This window comes from Gekko japonicus, unplaced genomic scaffold (genome assembly GCF_001447785.1).
Source record: "Gekko japonicus isolate JY-2015 unplaced genomic scaffold, Gekko_japonicus_V1.1 scaffold6, whole genome shotgun sequence".
NCBI classification, from domain to species: Eukaryota; Metazoa; Chordata; class Lepidosauria; order Squamata; family Gekkonidae; genus Gekko; species Gekko japonicus.
Window position 1 is genome coordinate 443346 of NW_015166417.1, and position 22704 is coordinate 466049.

A 22704-nucleotide genomic window follows, 5' to 3' on the forward strand; every position below is an offset into this window, starting at 1 on the left:
AAAATTTTTCCTCCCCCCCCCCCCCCGCACATTGGCACACAGGGGTTTAACTGGATAAAGCACAGTTATCTACAAATGCATTTTGCTTTTCTGTTTAAAGAAATTGGGAATTAAATAATTTTCCCCCTAAAGGTAGAAAAGAGGTGGGGGAGGGCAAGAGTGCAAGGGGAGGCTAGAGTTTGTAAATATCACTTAACTGACAAAGGAGGCATGTTTCCAAAGTGCAGTGGCATGTCATTAATGCCAATCATCTTTAACTTCTGTCAGGTTTTCATTCAAATCCTAATGCTTTGGCATGCTAAACCATGCTTTACATCCAAGCCCTTCTGTCAAGCAAAGCTGACGTTGTAAAATACCGTGTGGTGTGCTCTCAGTAATAGTACAATTTAACAAATTCCAGGGTTTAAGCATGTCATTAAATAAAGAACTCAATAAATAAAGCGCAAATTAGGGAGGAAAGCTCCTGCCACTCTTGATTTTTATTTGGGAGAATTTGTTTCTGTGCATCTCGTCTATCTTTAAAAAAAAATCAACTATTTCTTTTTTAAAGTCAGGAGTTCTCTAATTTTGGTGATAAGCAGAAGCCATTCTGTTCCTACGGCAAAGTGAATGTGTGGGTGTGTGCATGTATATACACACACTTTGCAATAGGTTAACTTCATAGATAAATTAATAATCCAGAGAGTCAGTGAACAGGGAAACAAATGGACTATGTGATTGATGCTGTTTTCTTTCACAGGGCAGGAATTTGATGTCAAAGCCAAATGTGTTATCAATGCTACAGGACCTTTCACAGACTCTGTGCGGAAAATGGATGAGCAGGAAGTAGCAAACATCTGTCAGCCAAGTGCAGGCGTTCATATTGTGATGCCTGGGTATTACAGGTAATGATATTCAAAAACCAGAGCATTTATAAGAAACTCAAGTTGTGAGCCTAACCAAAAAAAGGGAGGATGTGTAGAGGAAGACACTTTCAGGTTTAATTGTGCACGTTGACTGCTAACGTCTCTTCCTCCCCAGTAGGAAAGCTATTATGCCCTAGTTAAAAAATAACAACAACATTCTTGGTTAAAATATGAATGTGGGAAGTGGTATAGTCATTCACAAATGGTATTCCTGGCATGATGTAGTGATTATATCTGGACCCAGGAGATCCATATTCAGTTTTCTACCAAGCTGTGAATCGTATTAAGTGACTGTGGGCCTTGGGCTAGTCACTGGTTTGTATACAGTGTTCCTCCGAGCATTTTCATTTAGAGAAGAGGCAATAGCTATTTCTGTCAATTCCCCCCTTTCTATACAGGCTCCCAGTTTGCTCAGGGCCCACTAACCACTCCCACCACAGAGCAAGCTTTTGGAAGGGGTTCTCAGTGACTGCAGGAGGAGAGGTAAATGGTTAAGTCCTGTTCCATGAAGTCTGCAGACCTTTGGACATGTGCCATTATGTTTCAACTTAATCTGTCACACTGGATTGTTAAAATGAAAAGGGTTAGGGATAATACCAAGTCTACTGTCCTGGAGTAGGAAACGTGGAATCTCTCCTTATAATAAAAGGGATTTGGGGTGGCCACTGGCCTATGGGGTGGCGAGAGGAAATGCGCTCCCTCAGCCATTGGCCCGCCGGCTGCCATTCAGGGCAACTGGCGTGCCATTGGCTGGGGGGGTTGGGGGGAGGGACGAGGCTAGACAGCTTGGTGCGCGCGCGGCTGGAACAGATGGAAAGCAGCCGTCCCTCGCTCGCCACTGCTCCACTGCTACGTGCGCCGCTCGCTTGCTCAGGCGGCCAGTGGGGAAAGGGGCAAGGCCGGCCGCCTTGCCATGCTGGGCCCTCAAGTGAGCGGGCAGGAGGATGGGGAAGGAGCCAGCCCGTCTGGCTGGGCCTGCAGCCGCTGCTGCGCAGCGCTGTGGATGGGCGAGGCCTGCCGCCTTTGGCAGCCTCCTTCTCCAGCACACCGACAGAGGAGGGAAGAGGCCAGCTGGCTTGCCCCGCTGCCTCCAGTGCGTGGCAGGGGGAGGCGCAAGCCTGGCCACCGGAGAGCCGCCGCACTCTCCTTTGCCAGTGCGTGGGGGGGCCCCTCTGGCGGCCTCTCTCTAGAGCTCATTGCCTCTCTTCCCGCAACGGGCCTTGCGCCTAGTAAGAATATAAATAAGTCTGTTGAAAGAAGAGGATAGGTGAGCTTGTTCAGAAGCATCCCACTTCAAAATCTGTTTGCAAATAAAGTGGTTTCATAGCCACATGAATGTCTGAATGTTTAAACCAGTTTTAAGGCAAAAGTTGTATTCTTATCTGAAACAGATGAATTCTGATAATTCTGCCTTCTGAAAGTTTTATAGCAGGGCTTTCAATTTTTAAGATTTTGTATTTATTTTGAACAAATTACAAACATGCAAAAGAAAACACAGTATTTAAGTACATGCATACATTCCTATTATAGCATATGAACTCTTAATACAATACTTCCAAAATATCTTCAAAAGCTTAACCTTCACATACTCAGTCATAATAAGCAGTAATTTCCCTGCTCCACAATCTATGAGCCTGTTTACTTAACCTCTAACATGGAAAACGCATCCATTTTAGGCAACCAGGAGATAGGTACCACTGGTACAACATTTTCATTATATTTTCTTTAACTTAGAGACTGACTGAAAAGGAGGATTCTTGGATATGTGCAGATTTCCAAACCAAAACTTACAGTTTTCTTGAGCCGCTCTCTTGAGATGCTTGTTGCCAGCTTAACACATGGTAACATTAACAACAAGAATATCTGCGCTGGATCAGACCAGTGGTCTATCTGGTTCAGTATCCTGTTTCATACAGTGGTCAGCCAGGTGACCCTGAAAGGCTTATAGGTATGTCGTGGAGGCCTTTTACTTTTGGTGCCCAAGAACACTTATATTACAGCCTCTAAACATGAAGGTCCTATGTAATCATCATAGCTGATAGATGTTGATGGACAAATCCTACACAAGTGTGCCTAAGCATCCTTTTAAAGCCATCTAGAGTAGTGGCCATCATCACTGCAGCAGATTTCACAAGCCGATTGTTCTTTGACTGAAGAAATGCTTCCTTTTTTCCTGGCCTGAATGTTTCGGCACCTTGTAATCAATCTTGCGTCAGTATATCCACTGAGGGCAAAAAGGTTGTGTTTCCGCCGCCTTGCCTTAGAGAGTCCTAGATTTCATTTAGGAGACTCTGATGCAAGCCTATGTTCTAGTTTTTTAAAAATCATTTGTAGCAAAATGACAAAGAGTGTGAGCTAGGAAGTCCTTCAGTTGAACCATGGACTGTGAATAGTCTTAGGCAAGGTGCCATTTTATGAGCCTCCCCTTCCCCTTAACAATATGGGAATAAAACAAGTATGACTGCCTGGAAAGATTATGGAAGCCTGCTGTATACGTGAAATGTGCTATAGGTATACCAAGTATTAATAATCATACTTTTTTCCTGCTAAACAACATATAAACTATTTTTGCTGTTAATGTGTGGCACATCTAACTAAAAGAGAATGTGTAGTTAAAATTAAAATTAACCAACAGCCCAATGAAGCAAAGTTCTTTTGTCATACTAGGTAATATGTTTGTTTAAGAAATGCAGATAGGTCTGGGTGGGCTCTTCTCTCTGTAGAGCAGTGTATATCTTTCCTTTTCACAGTCCTTTTGCGTTACTCAAGTGCAAGCGCCAGCTGGTAGTTCAGCCTCTTGGAGTTACTCCTGTCGTGATGTGGGGCAGGAGCTAGGTACTAGCATCCATCATTTAGCCTCACCGATGGCCTTATTTATTTATCTGGCAATGTATTAACCTGCTTCTTTCCCCAGTGGGAACTTAAAGTGGCTTACAAACATAATGGAGCATAATGTTTGTCAGGCAGGTTCTGGATCTAGTGTCCTTGTTCATTCAGAGGCTACGGGCTGAGAGCTCTTTGGCTCTTATCGTTTTGCGAAAAGGCTTGCACTCAAGCCACACCCAGACTTTACACCTGCGGCCTGGAAGGGAACAAGAAACTTAGCCTTGATATTATACAGCTGGCAGTCTTGTTTCAGAATTCCCCTCCCTGCCCTAGCAGTGAGATCCTGATTTTTGGTCACCGCCATAGTAGTAGATCTGTAAAAGTACAGAGTAGGAATTTGCAAAATCTTAATTCCTTTTCCAGAAACTAGCAAAGTCCTTGGAGAAGATTCTCTTTCTTTTTTAACACTGTGCACTAATACATACTTAAGTCTGGAGGCTCAGCGTGGTGCAGTTGTTAGACTGTCGGACTACAGCCTGGGACAGCCAGGTTTGAATCCCCTGGTTTGCCAGGTAACCTTGGGCCCGTCACACTCTCAGCCTATCCTACCTCACAGCGTGGTTCTCGTGAGGACAAAGTAGAGGAAGAAGGAATGATGCGATCAGCTGCTTTGGGCCTAGGTTATAGAGAAAAGTGGGTTACAAATTAAAAATATAAAAAATAATTATATGGGGCCGTAACTGCTGTTTGCATTTTACCTGGGCTGCTGTCCACACTATCCACCAATGCAATGGATAAAAAGAATTTGCTTGAAATCATTCCACATAAGAGGCAGCTGAAGAGCAAGCAATTTTTTTTGCTCAAAAGAAGAGGAGGAGGAGGAGATTGGGTTTATACCCCACCCTTCACTCAGAGTCTCAGAGCGGTTTCCTTTCTCTTCCCCTCCCCACAACAGACATCCTGTGAAGTTGGTAGGGCTGAAAGAGCTCTGAGAGAACTGTTCTTGAGAGAACAGTTCTGACAGAACTATGGCTTGCCCAGGGTCCACCAGCAGCTGCAAGTGGAGGAATGGGGCATCAAACTCAGTTCTCCGAGATTAGAGTTCATGCACTTAATAACTACACCAAACTGACTCTTTAGTCTTTTACCCAGAGAGAGTTTGGGTTCAGTTAGTGCTGATTATATATATAATGGTTTGTGACATGTTCAGTCCTTGGTGGAACACAGTATTGTGTGTGCAGTAAGCATCCGGCTTATTTACTGTAGAACAAAGTTAGCATCAGTCTGAAATTCAGATGGCCACCTTAATTCCTCAGCATCTTTCAGTGCCACTGAAAGCAGCATTGCTTTCATCCCTAAAGTAAGATGAGCCAAGAAATGTGTATGCATAATAAATATATGCATCTTATTGAAATTTAAATGTTATGTATTTAGCAACAGGTTTCTGCCCCTGGTGCCAATTGAACCTTGTTTAGCAGGAAAATGTTGTAATGAAATGACACACGACTTGTCTCTTTGGGAAAGTACTTTGACATGAACCTGGAGAAATGGTAAATAGTTTAAAGGCTTTTTATGTGTAAATGCAGATAAGATTTAATTAATTTAATGTTAATACAATGCAGGCATTTCCCTGTGGGTTCTTACATTTTTATATTCTTCATTAATGATTCCTGTGTTCCCTCTACTCTCATTAATTCTGTTCTTTGAATACATGGCCTCACTTAAATAGCTATGACACGACTTTCTCATACCCATGATTATGTTACTGTGCTGTAATCCCATATAAATTTCAATCTTTAATCCATTTGGTGTTACCTGTGGATTTGACCACGTTTTATGTTGCAATGCCTTCATTTTGCAGGCATCTAACACACTTATGGAAAGGGAGAAAATATACTACTTCTAGCTATCCCTTTACACGAGCCCTTCTGTTATGAGCCCATTGTTACTTGTAACAATGAGAGTCAGCACTTAAAGGCTGATGAGAGCTCCTTGCAGAAGTGTAAAGAGTAAATATTTTCCCGTGGGGGGAAATAGTGGCTCCCCCAGGGCCATTTCAGGACAGGAAAACAGTGCAGGGAGAAGGCTTCAGTCACTTCTCTCCTGCACTGTTTTTCTTACCTGAAATGGCCCTGCTGAGTCCACTGTTTCTCCCTACAGGAAAATATTAACCCCTGTATATTTCTGCAAGGAACTCTCACAAGCCCTTCACCGCCAACTGCCCCTTCTGCCCAATCACTGTTGTCTCTGGTCAGATTGGGCCCTGTCCTGCCTGACAGCCTAAATTTCAGTGGGGATCTTCCAGTGCAGGTCTGCTTGATAGGACCCAGGGAGAGACACAAGGTGGCACCCTAAACTGCACTTAGGACACACGTACTTCAATATTGTTTTTTTACTTCACATCAGCTGTGCACATGAATTCATCACCCCCAGCTCTCCATCTGCAATGCTGGGGATAAGAAAACTGATCTACTTTACAACATTTTTGAAGGATTACTGCAATAATGTATGTGAAGCTCTTTGAACGCTCTGAAGAGTTGTATAAAGGCAAAGTATTATGTCCTAGAACCTTATCCTGTCTGTTTCCTGGAATTATCATTATTTGCCAGCTTAATTCAAGAAGATCAAATAGATAGGGTAGAAATGGGTAAGATGGTGAGGCTTCAAAGGGGTTCCCATTCTTCCCAGTTGTACATTACTTTAGCAAGTCAGTGGCATTAAAAAGGAATTCAAAAAAACCTCTCAGCAATCTTTAGAAAAATTACACTCACCTTCTCTGCAGGTCTGCTTATTTTAAGCCAATTTAGAAGCTTTACTTGAATGCTTGTCAAAAGTTTTTTGAATACTCTAAGTCTGTATATTAAATTTCTAAGTTTCCCTGCCTCCCTAAATCAATAGTGATTTCATTTTGAAAAGTAATTACTTGTCTGCCACAGTTTACCTTGCCCAAGCCCATGTTGACACCCGCTTTTTAAGCTGTACTTCACCAAATGTAGCCTTAAGCTGTATATAAATATCATCTCAAAGACTTCTTAGTGTAGAACTTAGACTTCAAGTGCATGCAATTGTCATCCCTCTCAGAGAACTTCACACATAATACTGTTCCATCACTGAGATAATTTCTGAGTAAAAAAAAAAAAAGAAGATTGTATATTAAACAATGTATGATGAAAGCTTCTGTTTTGATGTGAATATGTGGACCGTCCGTATATATCAGATTTTGAAGTTAGCTGCAACATTCCCCCCCCCCCCCCCCCTTGACAGGACATTCCCCCCTATGTTTCAGTTGGCCACTATGATGTGTTTCAAATTGTACCTTGTGTCTAATTTAATTTAAATTTGTTTCGTGTAACACCCCTATATATTAACATCAGTGCCTTCAAAAAGTGTGGATGCTGTGAGTCCCACTGATTCGTTCTAACTACTCCCAAACATGGGACCAGGTGAGGTCAAAGGTGTCAGGAGGAGACCTTTCATGAGTCAGCATTACGTTATGTAATAAAAAAAATAAGCATGTCACAAGACTTTCTAGAAAATATTTACAGATTTTGAAGATGGGAGGAACAGAATACTAAAATTTAAGAGGTGACTACACACCCAGTTTTCCTTCTGTGCATAGACACAACCACATGTAATATACAGAACCTATTTCTCTTTGAGAGGGAGGGGCCCCAGCACCAATGGCCCTTGCATCCAACTGCCATTGATGAGGTCATCAGAAAGAGGGGAGGCCGCAGCTTTGCACACCCTCATCTTGCCTGAATCCAGCTTATCTGAGAGAAACTTCCCAAGTAACACTTTATATTGAACTTTAGTTGCCATTTGTATTAGGTTTTGATTCTCATAAGCTGCTTTGGGAGGCAATTTTGGACTGACACATAGGATGAAAATAGATTTAAATAAATGCAGGTGCTGAGGATAAGCAAGAGAGAACATTTTTGCCCTCCTCCCCTGCTTTTAAGTTTCTCAGAAGCATTTGATTAGCCACTGTTCCCAACAGGGTACTGGACTAGACAAAGGACCAGAGAAAGGTAAGGTCTGAGCCTTTAAAGTCACAAAACCACTTCCATGATTCTACAGATCTTCTTTGTGGTCTCTGTGCACCACACCTATGGGATCCAGTGTGCCTGCACTGATCCAATCGGTGATGTACAAAGCTGAATGGGATTTTCACGCCCTCGTCCCCAAGCATGCGCAGGAACCCCACCACGCATGCCCAAGGGGCGGGGGGCGGTCATCCTGCGAGTTCTCTTCTGACCACTGCACTGCTAACAGCTCTTCTTCATCAGTCGGTGAGATTTACCTCAGCTACCTTTCTTCGTTTGGACTTTCCTTTTTGTTCTTTCTTAGTCGTTTTTACTATATTAAAAAGAGAGAGAGAGAGAGAAGTTGATTTTTTCTCTCCTCAGTTGGCCTCGGCCTCCCCCCCCCCCGGGACCTCTCTTCGTCCGTTGGTCTTGGTTTATGGCTAAACGTTGGGGATTTTTTAAAAGGAGTTCGAACTGTGGGAGCAAGCTTGCACCTCCAGACGGACACTCTTTGTGTGTCCTCTGTTTGGGGGAGGCCCACCACCTGGATTCCTGTCCTCATTGCAACTCGCGCAGCCATACATGATTACTGGGAATACCATTGCTTTGACCATGTGGACTTTTGTTGGCAGGGTGATGTCTCTACTTTTCATCATGCTGTTTAGGTTCGCCATCACTTTCCTCCCAAGGAGCAGGCGTCTTTTAATTTCATGGCTGCTGTCACAGTCTGCGGTGATCTGGGATCCACGACTTCCCCTTCTATTTGCCAAGGAATGATGGGGCCGGATGCCATGATCTTAGTTTTTTTGATGTTGAGCTTCAAGCCCACTTTTGCGCTCTCCTCTTTCACTCTGAGCAAGAGACTCTTTAGGTCCTCTTCACTTTCTGCCAGTAGAGTGGTATCGTCTGCATATCTGAAGTTGTTGATCTTTTTCCCAGCAATCTTAATTCCCGCTTGTGATTCATCCAGGCCAGCATTTCACATGATGTACTCTGCATATATATTAAATAAGCAAGGTGACAATATACATCCTTGTCGTACTCCTTTTTCTATGCTAAACCAATCTGTTGTTCCATATCCAGGTCTAACTGTCGCTTCTTGACCCTTATACAGGTTTCTCAAAAGACATGTGAGGTGGTCTGGTACTCCCATCTCTTTAAGGACCTGCCATAGTTTGTTGTGATCCACACAGTCAAAGGCTTTAGCATAGTCAATGAAGCAGAAGTAGATGTTTTTCTGGTACTCTCTTGCTTTCTCCATAATCCAGCGAATGTTGGCAATTTGATCTCTAGTTCCTCTACCTCTTTGAAACGCAGCTTCTGTTGTCGTGGGGAGTCAGGCCCGCAGTCGCTCGGCGACAGTCTACCCCTGAAACCACGATTTTCTATACCTGTTTCCTCCTCTTCCCCTACTCACCAAGGTGGTTCACAAGATTGTACGGGAAGAAGCGAACTGCATCTTGATCATGCCTTGGTGGCTGAGACAAGTTTGGTTTCCCTTCCTGCTGCACCTCACCAGTGAACGCCCCACCAATTTCCGTCGGCTCCCGACCTTCTGTTTGCATTGCGTAACCTTTTACATTACCACAATGTTCCACAGTTGAAATTGACAGCCTGGTGAATAACCTCCCTACCTTCTCAAACCTTGTCTCCGAGGTAGTTTTGAACTGTCGTAAATCATCCACTCGAAACTCCTATTCCTACAAGTGGCTGAAGTTCCTTTTGTTCCTTGGACCTACTCATTCTGCTCCCCATTCGGCTGGCCTTAATCGTATCTTTGACTTTATTTTGTCATTGGGTGACTCTGGACTTTCTCACTCCTCGCGAGTTTATTTAGCAGCTGTTTCAGCCCACCACTATTCTGTGAATGGTTATACAGTTTTTTCTCACCCTCTCACTAAACGTTTTTTGAGAGGTCTCCTCTACCTCTATCCTCCAGTTAAAGTTCCCATTCAACTTTGGGACTTCCCCTGAGTGTTACGCCAATTTTGGGACCTCCCCTAGTGTTACACCTTTTGAACCACTGGCCACTTGTGACCTTAAGTTGCTCTCCAGGAAGACAGCCTTCTTAGTGGCGATCACTTCAGCTAGAAGGGTGAGCAAATTCCTTGCCCTTAGACATGATCCTTTGTATCTCCGGGTTTTTGCCTAATGGGGTTCACCTGGCTCCAGATATTCCTTTCCTTCCAAAAGTTGTGTCAGAATTCCATCTGCATTTTGATATCTTCCTCCCACACAACGTCTTCTCCACTCATTAGATGTGAAATGAGCATTGCTTTTTATCTAAAATGAACTCATGATGCTCGCAAGGACCTTTTTGTGTCATATGCCACTCACAGGATAGGCACTAAAATTACTGCTCAAAGGATTTCTAAATGTCTATGTTACTTGCTGGCTAAACGCCCTCTCGTGGGACCTCTGCAAGCTCATTCTGCGAGATCGTTGGCCACTTCTACAGGTTTTCTAAAGGGTGTTCCACTCTGACATTTGCAGTACCACAACTTGGGCTTTCATCAGGCACTACACGTTAGATGTTCGAGCTCAACACCAGTCTACGATGGGTTGCCTGATCTTATCTTCAGCAATGCACTAGTCATCTGCCAGCACCCTCCTCCAGGTGAGCCACTGCTTGCTATTCTCCCATAGGTGTGATGCACAGAGACCACTAAGAAGATAAACAGATTGCTTACCTGTAACTGATGATCTTCGAATGGTCATCTGCGCAGTCACACCCACCCGCCCTTCCTTCCCCACTGCTGTCAGCTCTACTTTGGCTTTCTTAGTGGCACAGCGGTCAGAAGGAACTGGCAGGATGTCCACGCCCCACCCCTTGGGCATGCGTGCTGGGGTTCCTGCGCATGCCTGAGGACGAGTGTGCGAAAATTCCGTTCAGCTTTGATACATCACCTATCAGATCACCACAGGCGCACTGGATCCCATAGGTGTGACTGCACAGATGACCACTCAAAGATCATCAGTTACAGGTAGGCAACCTGTTTTTACTACTGCAACAAAAACCCCATTTCACAGAAAGCAGTCTTGTTAATTTCTTATGTAGATCATTCATAAATCACTCTCCTGCTCAAATGACTATTTCTCAGTGGTAAAGAATATGTTGTACTCGGTGCAGAAATTATCTTCCTTCCTGAGTTGTACTAATCCATGATTCTCTAACTTCAAGTTTAGACTAGGGGTATGCACCCAAAAATTTGGTATTTTTCAGGTTTGGGTATACCAAACCTGAAAAGATATTGGTATATTGGTATATACCAATATTCCTGAATCCCAGTATCAGTATTGCTGAATTTATTCGGCTCCATACCTTCCCTTCCTGAGTTGCGCCGCAGCAGCAAAATGCCTCAGTGAGTGAAGGGAAAGATTTAAAGAGAACGTGGCTTTCCCCCAATCTTTCTCAGCTATGCTGTGATATTTTGGGAAAGATCTCAGTAAAGCTTGGAGGGCTCCTGTGTGTGTGTAGCCATTTCCCCAAGCCCTCTCCCTGAGGTGGCCATTTCCTCCCCCTACCACTGGGGGCTTTTAAAAAAATCGAATATCATTCTGTCGGTCTAATGATCTGGGCACTAGATTATCTGAACTTTCTGTGAGATATCAATTTTTTAAAAAGAAGTTGATAATTTTAAAAATTAAGGCACTATAAGGGAAAAGGCATGTCGCCATAACTAGGAGGCTACAAGCTTATTCTTGTTAAAAAAAACGAAAGCTGGGAATTCAGAGAACCTGATATTCATATTTTTAGATCATTATATCTCTATAACAGAATTTAATTGCTGGCAAAAAAAGAACAAAGGTGTGGGGATGGCTGCTTCTGGGGGATTGGGGTAGGAACCTTCAGGAAAACCTGCCTTCTGAAAATTCCCCTTGCTGCTGTGGTGTATTGGCAGCTCGAGCAGCAGCAAAGAAACCACACAAGCATGTTTCTCTGTGGAGAACACCTCTGCTTTGGATGGTGCTATGAGAAGCTCTTTCCTTCCCCCTCCTTTTTCAAGGCCAATACCGACACTGTTGTATCTTGTTCATGCTACCTCTGACAGCACTGGATATTGTTAACTGAGCTATTAAAAATAAAAGTAAAAATGGTGCATTTTGTTGTAGCCCTGATAATATGGGACTTCTTGACCCAGCGACCAGCGATGGACGAGTTATTTTCTTCTTGCCATGGCAGAAGATGACCATTGCTGGCACCACAGATACTGCCACTGAAGTCACACATCACCCAATTCCTACAGAAGAAGATATCAACTTCATCTTGACAGAAGTGCGCAACTATCTTAGCTGTGATGTTGAAGGTAACATTAATATTACTGGTCCTGACAAGTTTATGATGTTGTTTCTGATACACATAGGTATTTCTGTGAGCCAGTGATGTCTCATTGATGCCGCTTCAGTTGTCCCATCGTACTGTTCTGATGATACGCCATTCATCTAGCTGACTGGTTTGTTATATCTGTAATTTGCCCTTCCTCCAATAAGCTCAGAGTAGCATTTTAGCATTACACAAAACTTAGTAAGGGGAGGTTGGGTTGAAAAATAGATTATCTAGGAAGTATGGGCATCTTCACACATTTTTTCCAGTCACCATCTGAGTTTCTACCTTTGTTCCATCAGTTACTTGCACGGTAAATACGTAAGCTTGGATCCCACCAAAAATTGCTGCTGACTGAAGGTTTCCCTTCAGCACCATGACTTCTCTGCCTCCCTCTTCCTGTTGCAGTCCAAAACATGCTAAACACTCCAGGTGGACAGAATTTCGAACCTATTTGAGCGACTAAGAACTTATGTTGGAGGAAGGCTCCTTGAGGGAACACTGGATCTTTGCCAATACGCCATCTACACTCTATGTATTTACACTCTATGTGGCCACTGTATAAGACAACTTACTGTAGGGATCTGATCAGGTTTTCTGTAACAAAGCCCTTCATCCTAGCCACTAAATCAACTGGATGATAAGCACACCTGCTCTTGTTTTTTTCTGTCTGATATGCTTGCTCAGGGTAACACTCCCAACAGTACTTTTGTCAGATATACAGTTTTACTCTAGATAATTTATCTGGAAACAGCTTCCCCACATAACAAATGTAATTAAGAATTGTATCCCGACCAGTAAGAACGGAATTCTAATTATTGTAATGGTTATATCTAGTAGGAAAATGGCTGGCTCCAGTATGGTGACGAGACCAGCAAAATGGGGTCATTTGTGTATGAGTTAGGGGCTTCCTCATACATGTGGTTTCTGCAGGTGTGCTAAAAATATCCTTGAGTGGTCTGGGACTGATTATTCCTCAGAGGCACAGAATGTTGAGCATTAGGGAGTCACTTAAAAGGGGGAAAGTGTGTGAGGAATTAGCCTGCTCAAGCCTTTGAGAATTTGGAGAAGCTCAAAGCAGAGGTTTTACAAGGTAGGGTGGCATTTCCAGATTGTTTTTTCTTGCTGTGAATATTAAAGAAGAAGAAGAAGAGATTGGATTTATACCCCGCCCTTCATTACCTGAAGGAGTCTCAGAGTGGCTTACAATCTCCTTTCCCTTCCCTTCCCCACAACAGATACCCTGTGAGGTAGGTGAGGTGGAGAGAGCTCTCTTGAGAATTGCCCTTGAGAGAACAGCTCTGAAAGAACTTATGACTGACTCATGGTCACACCAGCAGCTGCATGTGGAAGAGTGGGGAATCAAACCCGTTTCTCCCAGATTAGAGTCCGTGCTCCTAACCACTACACCAAACTGGCTCCCAGTTTATTATCACTAAAAAACCCATATGAAGAGACTTTAAAAAAAAATTGATGGAAACTTTTAAATAGAAAGCAGATATTGAGGACAGAAGGACGCTGTGATCATATTGTGACCCATTTTTCATCGCATGTAGTTTCAATTTTTTTTTGTTTTTAACAATATTTAAACAAAACTGGCCTGCTGTCTTCAGCTTTTAGGGCAAGATATGAATCAATGAAAAAAAAAGTCGTCTCCTCCCTCTCTGCTTCTAGAAACACCAACAAGTAGACCTTTGGGGAACTAAAATGATTTACATGGTTTTATTTATTAATTTATTTATTAAAATATATATGGTTATAAATATAGGGCGTTGAAGAGTCCTGGTGATTGCCCAACCAGATTCAGTGTTAAGAGACGTAAGAAGTTTCAGATTTCATTATCAAGCCTCTGAGTTATCCAGTCCCTTTAAAATTATTCTATAAAAAGCCTTGAACTCTGAGTTGCCCTTTCTAGGTATTGACAGAGGCTGAATATTCATATTCAGAAACCTTCTCTTCACAGACAGAAAATTCTAGATTGCTTGTTTGTTCTTCCTTGAAATGGGTAATTGATAGTTCTGTTGTTGTTGTAGCCGTTAAAGAAAAATGGTCTACAGGAGGAAGAAAAAACCCCCCTATCATTAGGTCCCTCGTGCAGAAATTAATAAAAGAGCTGTTTGTCAGACAGGGTGGATGGTTATACTAAGCTGTGACTCGGAGAATTGATTAGCACGGAATTTTTGCAGGGCAGGTTTGCAAAACTAGTTGTCTTGAGTGTTAAAATGCTTTTGAAAGTAACCAAACTGGGTTGCACACTGTTTTCCACATGTGTAATTAGTCGTGTTTATAGATTGTCTGTTAGAGAATTAACAATTGTGCAGGCCATATCAACTCACTGCAGACCTGCCTTTCTGCTGCCAAAGACAGTGGCAGGGTTATCAACTTACACAGGCTTGGATGTGTTCCAGCTGTTTAATTATAGTGTCACACATGCTGCTTTTTCTAGTTTCATTAATTTATAAATGTAATATGGTATCTTATTTTTGTGATTAGCACTTCATTTTGGTGGGTTAAACGTGCTGGCAGAACAACATTGATTTTTCAGATCTATTCTCTGTTCTTTCGGGATATTTTTACCAAAGCAGTATTGATTTTTTTTTTCTGTTAACACTGTTAGCAGTATCTTTAAACCATATACCCCCCAAAAGCTTCTGTGTAAGGAGTTTTTATCCATTGTATACTAGGGACGTCTCGCACCCCCCCCCCCCCCAATTAGTTTACAGACTTCCTTATGTGTGCTTTGTTTGGGAAGAGTAAATAGTGAAGTATCAACTTTGTGGGAAGAAAAAGAGTGTGAAAATGATAAAGTAGGCCCCTGGGTGGGCTGCTTATTTTTAAAGTGTCACATGAGTTTCTCTGGTAAATGAGCATTGATACTTTCCTGTAATTAAAAAAATAGTTTAGCAGATGTAAACTCTTCTAGTGCAGGAATACTTGGTGTTTTTTTTTAGGGCTATTTGGGTAATTTGGAGTATATAGCTTTGAAACATAGTAAAAGCCTTGAGTGAGTGGAGAGAGATTGGGTGCATTGACATATTGTCATGCCTTTCTAGGAATTACCATAGACTTTTAGCGAGTTCCTAATAGATATGACACCACTTACGGGTTTTCACAGGGCTTTTTTGGTAGAAAAAGGCCAGCAGGAACTCATTAGCATAATAGACCACACCCAACAGCAGAAACTCATTAGCATATTGTGCCACACCCCTGACAGTGCAGTTCATTAGCCTATTAGGCCACACCCCCATCCCGTCCCTTGGCTTGCCTGGCCCTTGGAGGAAAGGGAAGGCACGGGGAGGCATTTAAATGCCTTCCCGATCTTTCCAGGGGGGCCCCTGGCCCACTCACCTTGCAGTTGCCAGGGGGGGGTTGTCACTCTGCAGGCCTTCCCTCTGTAGCCATGCATGTGCAGAGGTTTTAGCTGTAGGCGTGGGTGTGGCCAACTCGGAAGCCAGCTGGAACTCTGTTCCTGTGCGTTCCTGCCCAAAAATAGCCCTGGGTTTTCAGAACGGTTTGAACCAGAGCCCATGGAAGAATAGCAGGATTGTAGGAATGGGTTCCTGTTCAGAACATTCATACTGGAAAGCCATGCAGTTACATGTATTTTAACCCCACTAGTTTAATGAGCCAGGTCTTCTTTTTTAAAAAGTTTTATTTACAAATGGGGAAACAAGAGATTTACAACGAATAAAAAATGAGAATTGAAAAAAGAAATCCAAAATATAAATAATATTACAGTACTATTATTAGCAGGAGGAAAGGCAGCCTGATCTTGGAACCTAAGTGGGGTCAATACTTGGATGGGAGACCACCAAGGAAGCTTCAGCAGAGGAAGGCAATGGCAAACCATCTTTTCTTCTCACTTCTTGAGCATATATGTACACCCATTATATTATTAACATCACCATTTAGCTAATATTCAAGCTAACATTTAGCTCTTTATAAAACACATAAAATAGTTAGGAGAATATTGGTAGCATAAATACTGATCTGTTATGTAAAATACATATTAATTTACAAACCAAAAACAGATTAATAGTTACAATAGAAACTACTTGTAAAAAAAGGTAAAAGGTTAATGTTCAAAAGTTTTGGATTTTAATAGTCTTCAAACCATATCTTTTTTAAAAAAAATCTGCCCTCAAAGGGTAGAATTTTATTTGTTTTTTTCATAACAGACAAACCGAACACAAACGGGGGTATCAAATGCTTATGTGTCCAATAATTGCCTCTTAGATATTCTCTATCTAATACAATATAACGTATCATTATTTTCTATGAGCTCACATGTTTGTACCTTAAAATCAACATCTGTACCTGCTATCTCAATGTTCTAACCTATACTTTGCTCTAGGGATTACATTTTTAGGTTACAATCATTTGCACTATTATACCAATTAAAGAAGCGCCTCCATGTGTTCTGGAATGTATAGTTTGTGGATCCTCTTATCAACAAAGACAATTTATCACTTTCCACTGTTTCCATCAGTTTTTGTATATATTCCTGCTTTTTTGGTACATCTTGTGTCTTCCAGTATTTGACATATAGCATTCTTGCCGCTGTAGTAAAGTAGATAATTAAATATTTGTTGCTTTTTTCAAAGTCTTTAGGTAGTATACTCAGAAGCATTACTTCGGGCGTAAATGGAATTGTACATCCCGATATCTTATTGTACCTGGATTCCAGTTGCATTTTGCACCACCATGATAGACCTTCTGGTATATTCATTACGTTTTTGTTGTCCAGAATATCCTGGTATCTTATTACTTCTTCCCCCACATGTATATTCGGTAAAGTAAAAGCCTCAAGCAGCGCAATAAGTCTAGAGTTTTTGCTGTAAAATCTTTTAAAGATAAAATCCCAAACTTTCAAAAGTGCTGCTCGTAGCCAATGTTGCTTAAAATATTTCTGTGTTAAAGCTTTTTCATACCACAGAAAAGCATGCCACCCTAGTAGTAGATCATGTCCTTCAAGTTCCAGTGTTCTCTTATCCTCTAGCGTAATCCATTCTTTTATCCAGATGAGCGCTGCTGATCTGTAGTAAAATAACCAATTTGGAAGGCCTAAGCCTCCTCTTTCTTTAATGTCTTTAAACCATATCCAGTTACTCTCAGGATGATTGTATTTCTTATGCATTTCTCTTACCCAAGTTAACCAAGAGATTTTATTCATTTTTGCCAGATCCAGTAATTTCCAAATACCTTTATTGGCATAAAAGAAAGCAAAATACCACAAGGCAAGTTTACAGAGAATTTGAATTATAAAATCAGTCAAACATCAGATAGAAGAGCTAATCTTTTGCTCCCTGATTATTATGGCAGTCAAAAGGTACCTTGCAACTGAGCTTGTAATATGGGGACATCGGTCAGAATAAGAAAGATACTAACTTCGCCTCAGAAAAACCATGGCAGTTACACACAGTAGGTTTAATGATACAATCCCGCACTTCCCCATAGAAATCACAATGAAATAAAACATGGGCTACCGTTTTAAAAAACTTAATTTTTTAAGTCTGGCTAAATTGTTAACTTTCAGTGTTGTTCAGACAATACCATAATTGCTACTATCATGTAGAAAAACCAAACCCATTTAAAAGGGTCATAGTAATGAGACATGTTTCAGGATCTGAATTCACTTTTAAGATTTTTAAAAATTATTATACTCATAACTTGGCTTCCGAAAGCCGTTGCTCTTGGACATAACTAACAGCTTTGAAAAAAATGAGCTCCGGAGGCACTGTATGATCAACAGTTTCCAGAAGTACCATATATTTTTGCTGTTCTTTGCAGGATCAAGTGCCAATATGATAGTAACTTGCAGCCATTCTCTCTTGTAGTCAAGTTATATTGCTCATACCCCAAATAATTCTCTGTTTCTCTGTGTTAAAGACTGGTTTAAATCTTTCTCCCATTTTAAAACAAAGCCTGTGATCTTCGTCATGGTCTCTGTGCAGTCCCACACATGGGGTTGGGCGCCTGCGCACAACCTCGATCGGAGAAACTTCTAGAGCTTTGCCTCAGAAAACCTTTGGCGGGCTCTCTTCCCGCCCTGGGGAGCAGGCACGTACTGTGCATACCTGGAGCGGAGTAGAGAGCCGCCTCCCACTCAGTTCCTTTGACCGCTACAGGTAAGTCCCATCAATCCAAGAGAGGAGACCAGGAGATGCCAGCAGCGGAGAAGGCCGGGTGGGATTGTGGTACTGCACAGATGACCACTTGAAGATCATCAGTTACAGGTAAGCAACCTGTTTATCTTCGTCGTGGTCTCTGTGCAGTCCCACACATGGGTGATTACAAGAGCTAAACCAGTTGGAGGAGGGAGCTGGCAGCTGAAAAAGACAAGAATACTGGTTAAGACACAGCATCATGAATGAAAAAACACCCTTTAGTCCTACCTGAGGAGGCAGCTGCACAGATGACCACTCGAAGATCATCAGTTACAGGTAAGCAACCTGTTTTTCACTGTTTTACCCCAATTTACAAAGCTTGATATATTTTGGAGAGAGAGTGATGAACCTTTGATATCAAAGAACTTCTGTTCTTGCCAGTGTCTGGAAGCAGTCTTGTAGTGGTCATGTGTAGTCATTTAGAAAATGTTTTATCTGAAAATATTGAAAAAGAGGTGGTATATTTTCAGTGGTCCCATCTTTAATCTTGATCCTGGGTTGTGAGGGGAAGGAAAATTCAGGCAACTGTGAATTACACAAGGCTCACATAGGTTGTTTGATGTGCTTCAGCCTTTAATACTAGGAATCTTGAGATCTTATGAATGGATCCCTTTGAGTCAACATGCTGGTGTGATTTATGGCAGGTGAAAGATTTATCAATGTATGTGTAGAGGTGGTAGCTGTGATGTATGAACATCGGTGTTTAAATGAATGTGAACATCCACAACATTGTAATGCTGCTTGGAGTGCGAGTATTTTCTTCCTGAACAGGTCCAGCATTTTTTCTTTTGCTTAATCATTGATGTTTCCAGCATTACTTCTGTTATTATTTTGTTTTGCTCTTGTTCCAAGGATTTCACAGAAGCATACAAGTTTCACACCCTTCCTAACTCAATTGTTTAAATTATTGTGATTTAGAAAATGTATATGCCACTTCTCTAGAGACCTGCTGGAGGTGACTCACAGATTAAAACCATGCAATAAAATCGTAAATTCAAAAGCATAAAAACAAGCCATAAAGGCAGAAAAAACACTGCTCAGTACTAAAAAGATAAATTGAAAACAATTCTCAGGCTAGAAGCAGCCCATAAAAACAGCTGCAAAAGATGAAACTGCTGAGTTAAAAGCCTGAATAAAAAGAAATGTTTTAGCTTCCGAGATCTGATGAGATTGGGCTTGCCTGGCGCCAGCACCAGTGCAGATTTCTTGACCGAGGGTTTCATACTGTCCTTATATCCAACCCCTGGCAGTAGCCTGGCTGCCTCCTTGGCTGGATCAACTGAAATATGCACTATAGCAGTAGCTAGTCATTCTTGCACTGCATAGAGAGCGTATTATCCAGCGATGTGTGGAAGCATTTGTAGAGCACGTTTTAGTAATCCTAATCTAGATGTGATTAGAGAGTGGACCATGCTTTTTGAGGAACAGTCATAGCTGGCTTATCAACTGAACCTGCTAAAAGGTAATCCATGGAGAAAGGAACGTGAGCTTCCAACTGCAGGCCATCTAAGTTTTGCACACTAGTCGATTGACCAGTATGATATTGGCCATTCACTGACCATTATTGCACAGTAGTCCAGTGCTGTTGTCAAAAATTCTGTGAAGCTAAGAATGACACTAAGTAGGTGGCAGCTTATCTTTTTTTAGTTTTATTATGGTGTCATGTCTTAGCAAAGGCAAGACTGAGCATTTTAGTACTTAGTGGCAAACCTAGCAGTGGATTACCTTCTGCTCTGTGCCACCTTCCTTAATAACAATGAAGAGCTTCAAACGGTGGGATTAGTGGCAAAAATCACTGAAACATCCATGGAAATTCAGTACATTGTAAGTTGATTACAGTTTTTATACTTAATGTGATTGTTTTAAAACAAGACAACAGCATTATTTTTGCAATTAGGAGAAGTATCGATCCTGTTGAAATATATATAGTAATTAAAATTAATATTGTTAAAATACCTGCTTGCTATTTAACAATATTTTGTTGTTGATAGACCAAATCCTTTGGTTTTTAATCAGTGAAATGTCAAGCCCTCACAACCTGGTACCTTAGGTTACAGATGGCCATTGACTGAACATTACCCAGTCTTTATGGTATACTTGAACCTGGATCTCCCTGGATGGAGTCCATTACTCTTATCTGCTATGCCACACTGGCTCCAATGTCATTTACTAAGATCTTAGGCCTGGTTCAGTATCAGTAGGCTGAAGTGATGTGCAGAATGAGCCTAAATGTGATTCTCTGGATTTTAGCTCTCTATTTTTCCCTTTTTAAGTGTTGAAAGGCTTGTGAGAAATCAAGTAAGTAAGTCTCCTGTGTGTTGTACAGGCACAAGGCTGAATCGGAATTCTGCTCAAAATAGCATCAAGACAAATCAGTTGCTGAAGTGGTGTACCACAGTCTTTCCCAAAGCATTGTGTGGTAGTTCATAATCGAGTCCTGACTTTTGAATTGACAATGTAAGTTTGTTATTTATAGCTTCAAGGGTTTTCCTGGACACATTTCTTGTCCCACAGGATGTGCAGGTTGGTAGACCTGCTACACCAGCTCTGCTATTAAAAGCGAAGGCTCTAACAATAAGTCCAATTAAACATCATGAATGAAATAGGGAATAAAAATGTATGAAGAAGGCAGATGCAGTGATGATAAACAGCACTTACAATAGTTTGTTGGACTTCTTAAATAATGTAGTACATTTAAAAGACTGCAAGATCAAAGCATTTTTGATAGTGCTGCAAGACCCAAAAGAAGGCCATTGTCCCAAGTCTTCCATTTGCAGAGCAAATAACATCTGCAAATTTGTCTCTGTGCTTGCCTGTCCTTCACCCTCAACTCCTCAGTTTTTATTTCTTGTGTTGCCAGTGTTCTAACAGTTTTGTTACTAAATTAATCAATTCACTTAATTTATTTTACTTATTTACTTTCGTTACCAGTTTGTCACTAAGACTCAAGGCAGATTACACGGTGCAAAACAGTGTAAAACAATGTAGTCAAAAGCATGAGAGATCTACCAAGAAGTAGTATTACAAAAATAAATAGCGCAAAAGTCATTTAATTTATCTTGTGTTGTGTAGTCAAAAGCATGAGAGATCTACCAAGCAGTAGGATTACAAAAATAAGAAATAGCGCAAAACGTCATTTAATTTATTTTGTGTTGTTTTTTTGAATATCCCATGTTCTGTTTTGGGGTGTTCTTTTTGTCATTCTGGTAAAAACATCAGTCACTAGTAACTGGCTATAGTAAGGGATTACAAACCTTTAAAGGCAAACCAGAGGAGCAGCTGTACCCTTGCTAGAATCTGCTTTCAAGAGAAATATGAGTAAGACCATCAGATGGGGCAGACTTTGCTTCCTTCTGTCTTGATGACAAGAAACAAATGCTTGGGTATTGGCTGCAAAGACAATCCAAACAGCCCACTTAAAGTGTACCCAGTTAAAAAGTTAAAACAGAATTTTCAAAGTTTGTTAACTTCCTCAAGGCCCACTGACAAATGCTTTCTTTTTTTTAAGTCTGGAGGAACGTTCTGCAGCTTTGTTTCCCAGAGTTTGGCTGGAGAAAACATTCAACAACTCAATTCCAGTCTGCACCATTGATCTGTGTATGGCTAGCCAAACCCAGAATGTACCACGCATGTGTAAAATGGCTTGTTTGAATTGTTTTTTCACACACAATGCTGCTACTCAAACCCCACCGCGCATGCCCAGAGGGGTGGGCGCGGACATCCCACCAGTTCCTTTCTTACCGCCGCGTTGGAAAGACCTTTTTCTTCATCAGTCTGATCGGTTCAGATGTTTTGGCTTTTTGCCTCATGGTTCTTTAGATTTTCCCCCTCAGTTTATTATTTTTCTTCGTTGTTCTTTGAAAAAACTTTTTAAAAAAACCACCTCTGTCTTGGGATCAACGACAGATGCGGTATCTGTATGGGGCTTATCCACCATCCTTGCCATGGCTGATTCCGGCAAGCTATTCCGACTGGGATCGATATTCATCCCACTCTGCTCATAGATTGAGATCGCCCCACAGGTCGAGACCTTCAGCATCTCTTTCTCGTCCTCCTGCAGACAATCCTGCCCAGCATAACTTGGATCACAATCGTCCTCCCAACCCTCAGGTCGTTCACACCCCAGTCGTTTCCACCCTTGTCGTTCCACCAAGACCTTTAACTGGTCAACAGGACACTCCTGTCCAAATGCCACACCAGGAGTCCTCTGATTCAATGGAAGACAATTCCTATACCGAAGCATCTGAGGCTCACACCTCCCCTGATCATAAGTCTCCTAATCAGGCTGTCGCTGATGATTTGCCCATCTCCCCATCCGACAATCTCACGTCATACACAGATCTTGTAAAGAGAATGGCCCATTCCCTAGGCCTCTCCGTCGTTCAGCAACATCCGCAAGTGACGGATGCGGTCTTTGACATCGTCCAGCTTGATACGTCTTCCACTCTGGCATT

General features: G+C 41.8%; 1 protein-coding gene across 1 annotated transcript in view; it reads left to right on the forward strand.

Moving 5' to 3' along the window:
- GPD2 (glycerol-3-phosphate dehydrogenase 2) overlaps nt 1-22704 on the forward strand; it is a 139403-nt gene that overhangs the window by 86782 nt on the left and 29917 nt on the right. The window contains exons 8-9 of the mRNA XM_015411566.1: nt 740-884; nt 11873-12066. Coding sequence (XP_015267052.1) covers nt 740-884; nt 11873-12066 — 339 coding nt within the window. The remainder of the gene's footprint in view (nt 1-739; nt 885-11872; nt 12067-22704) is intronic.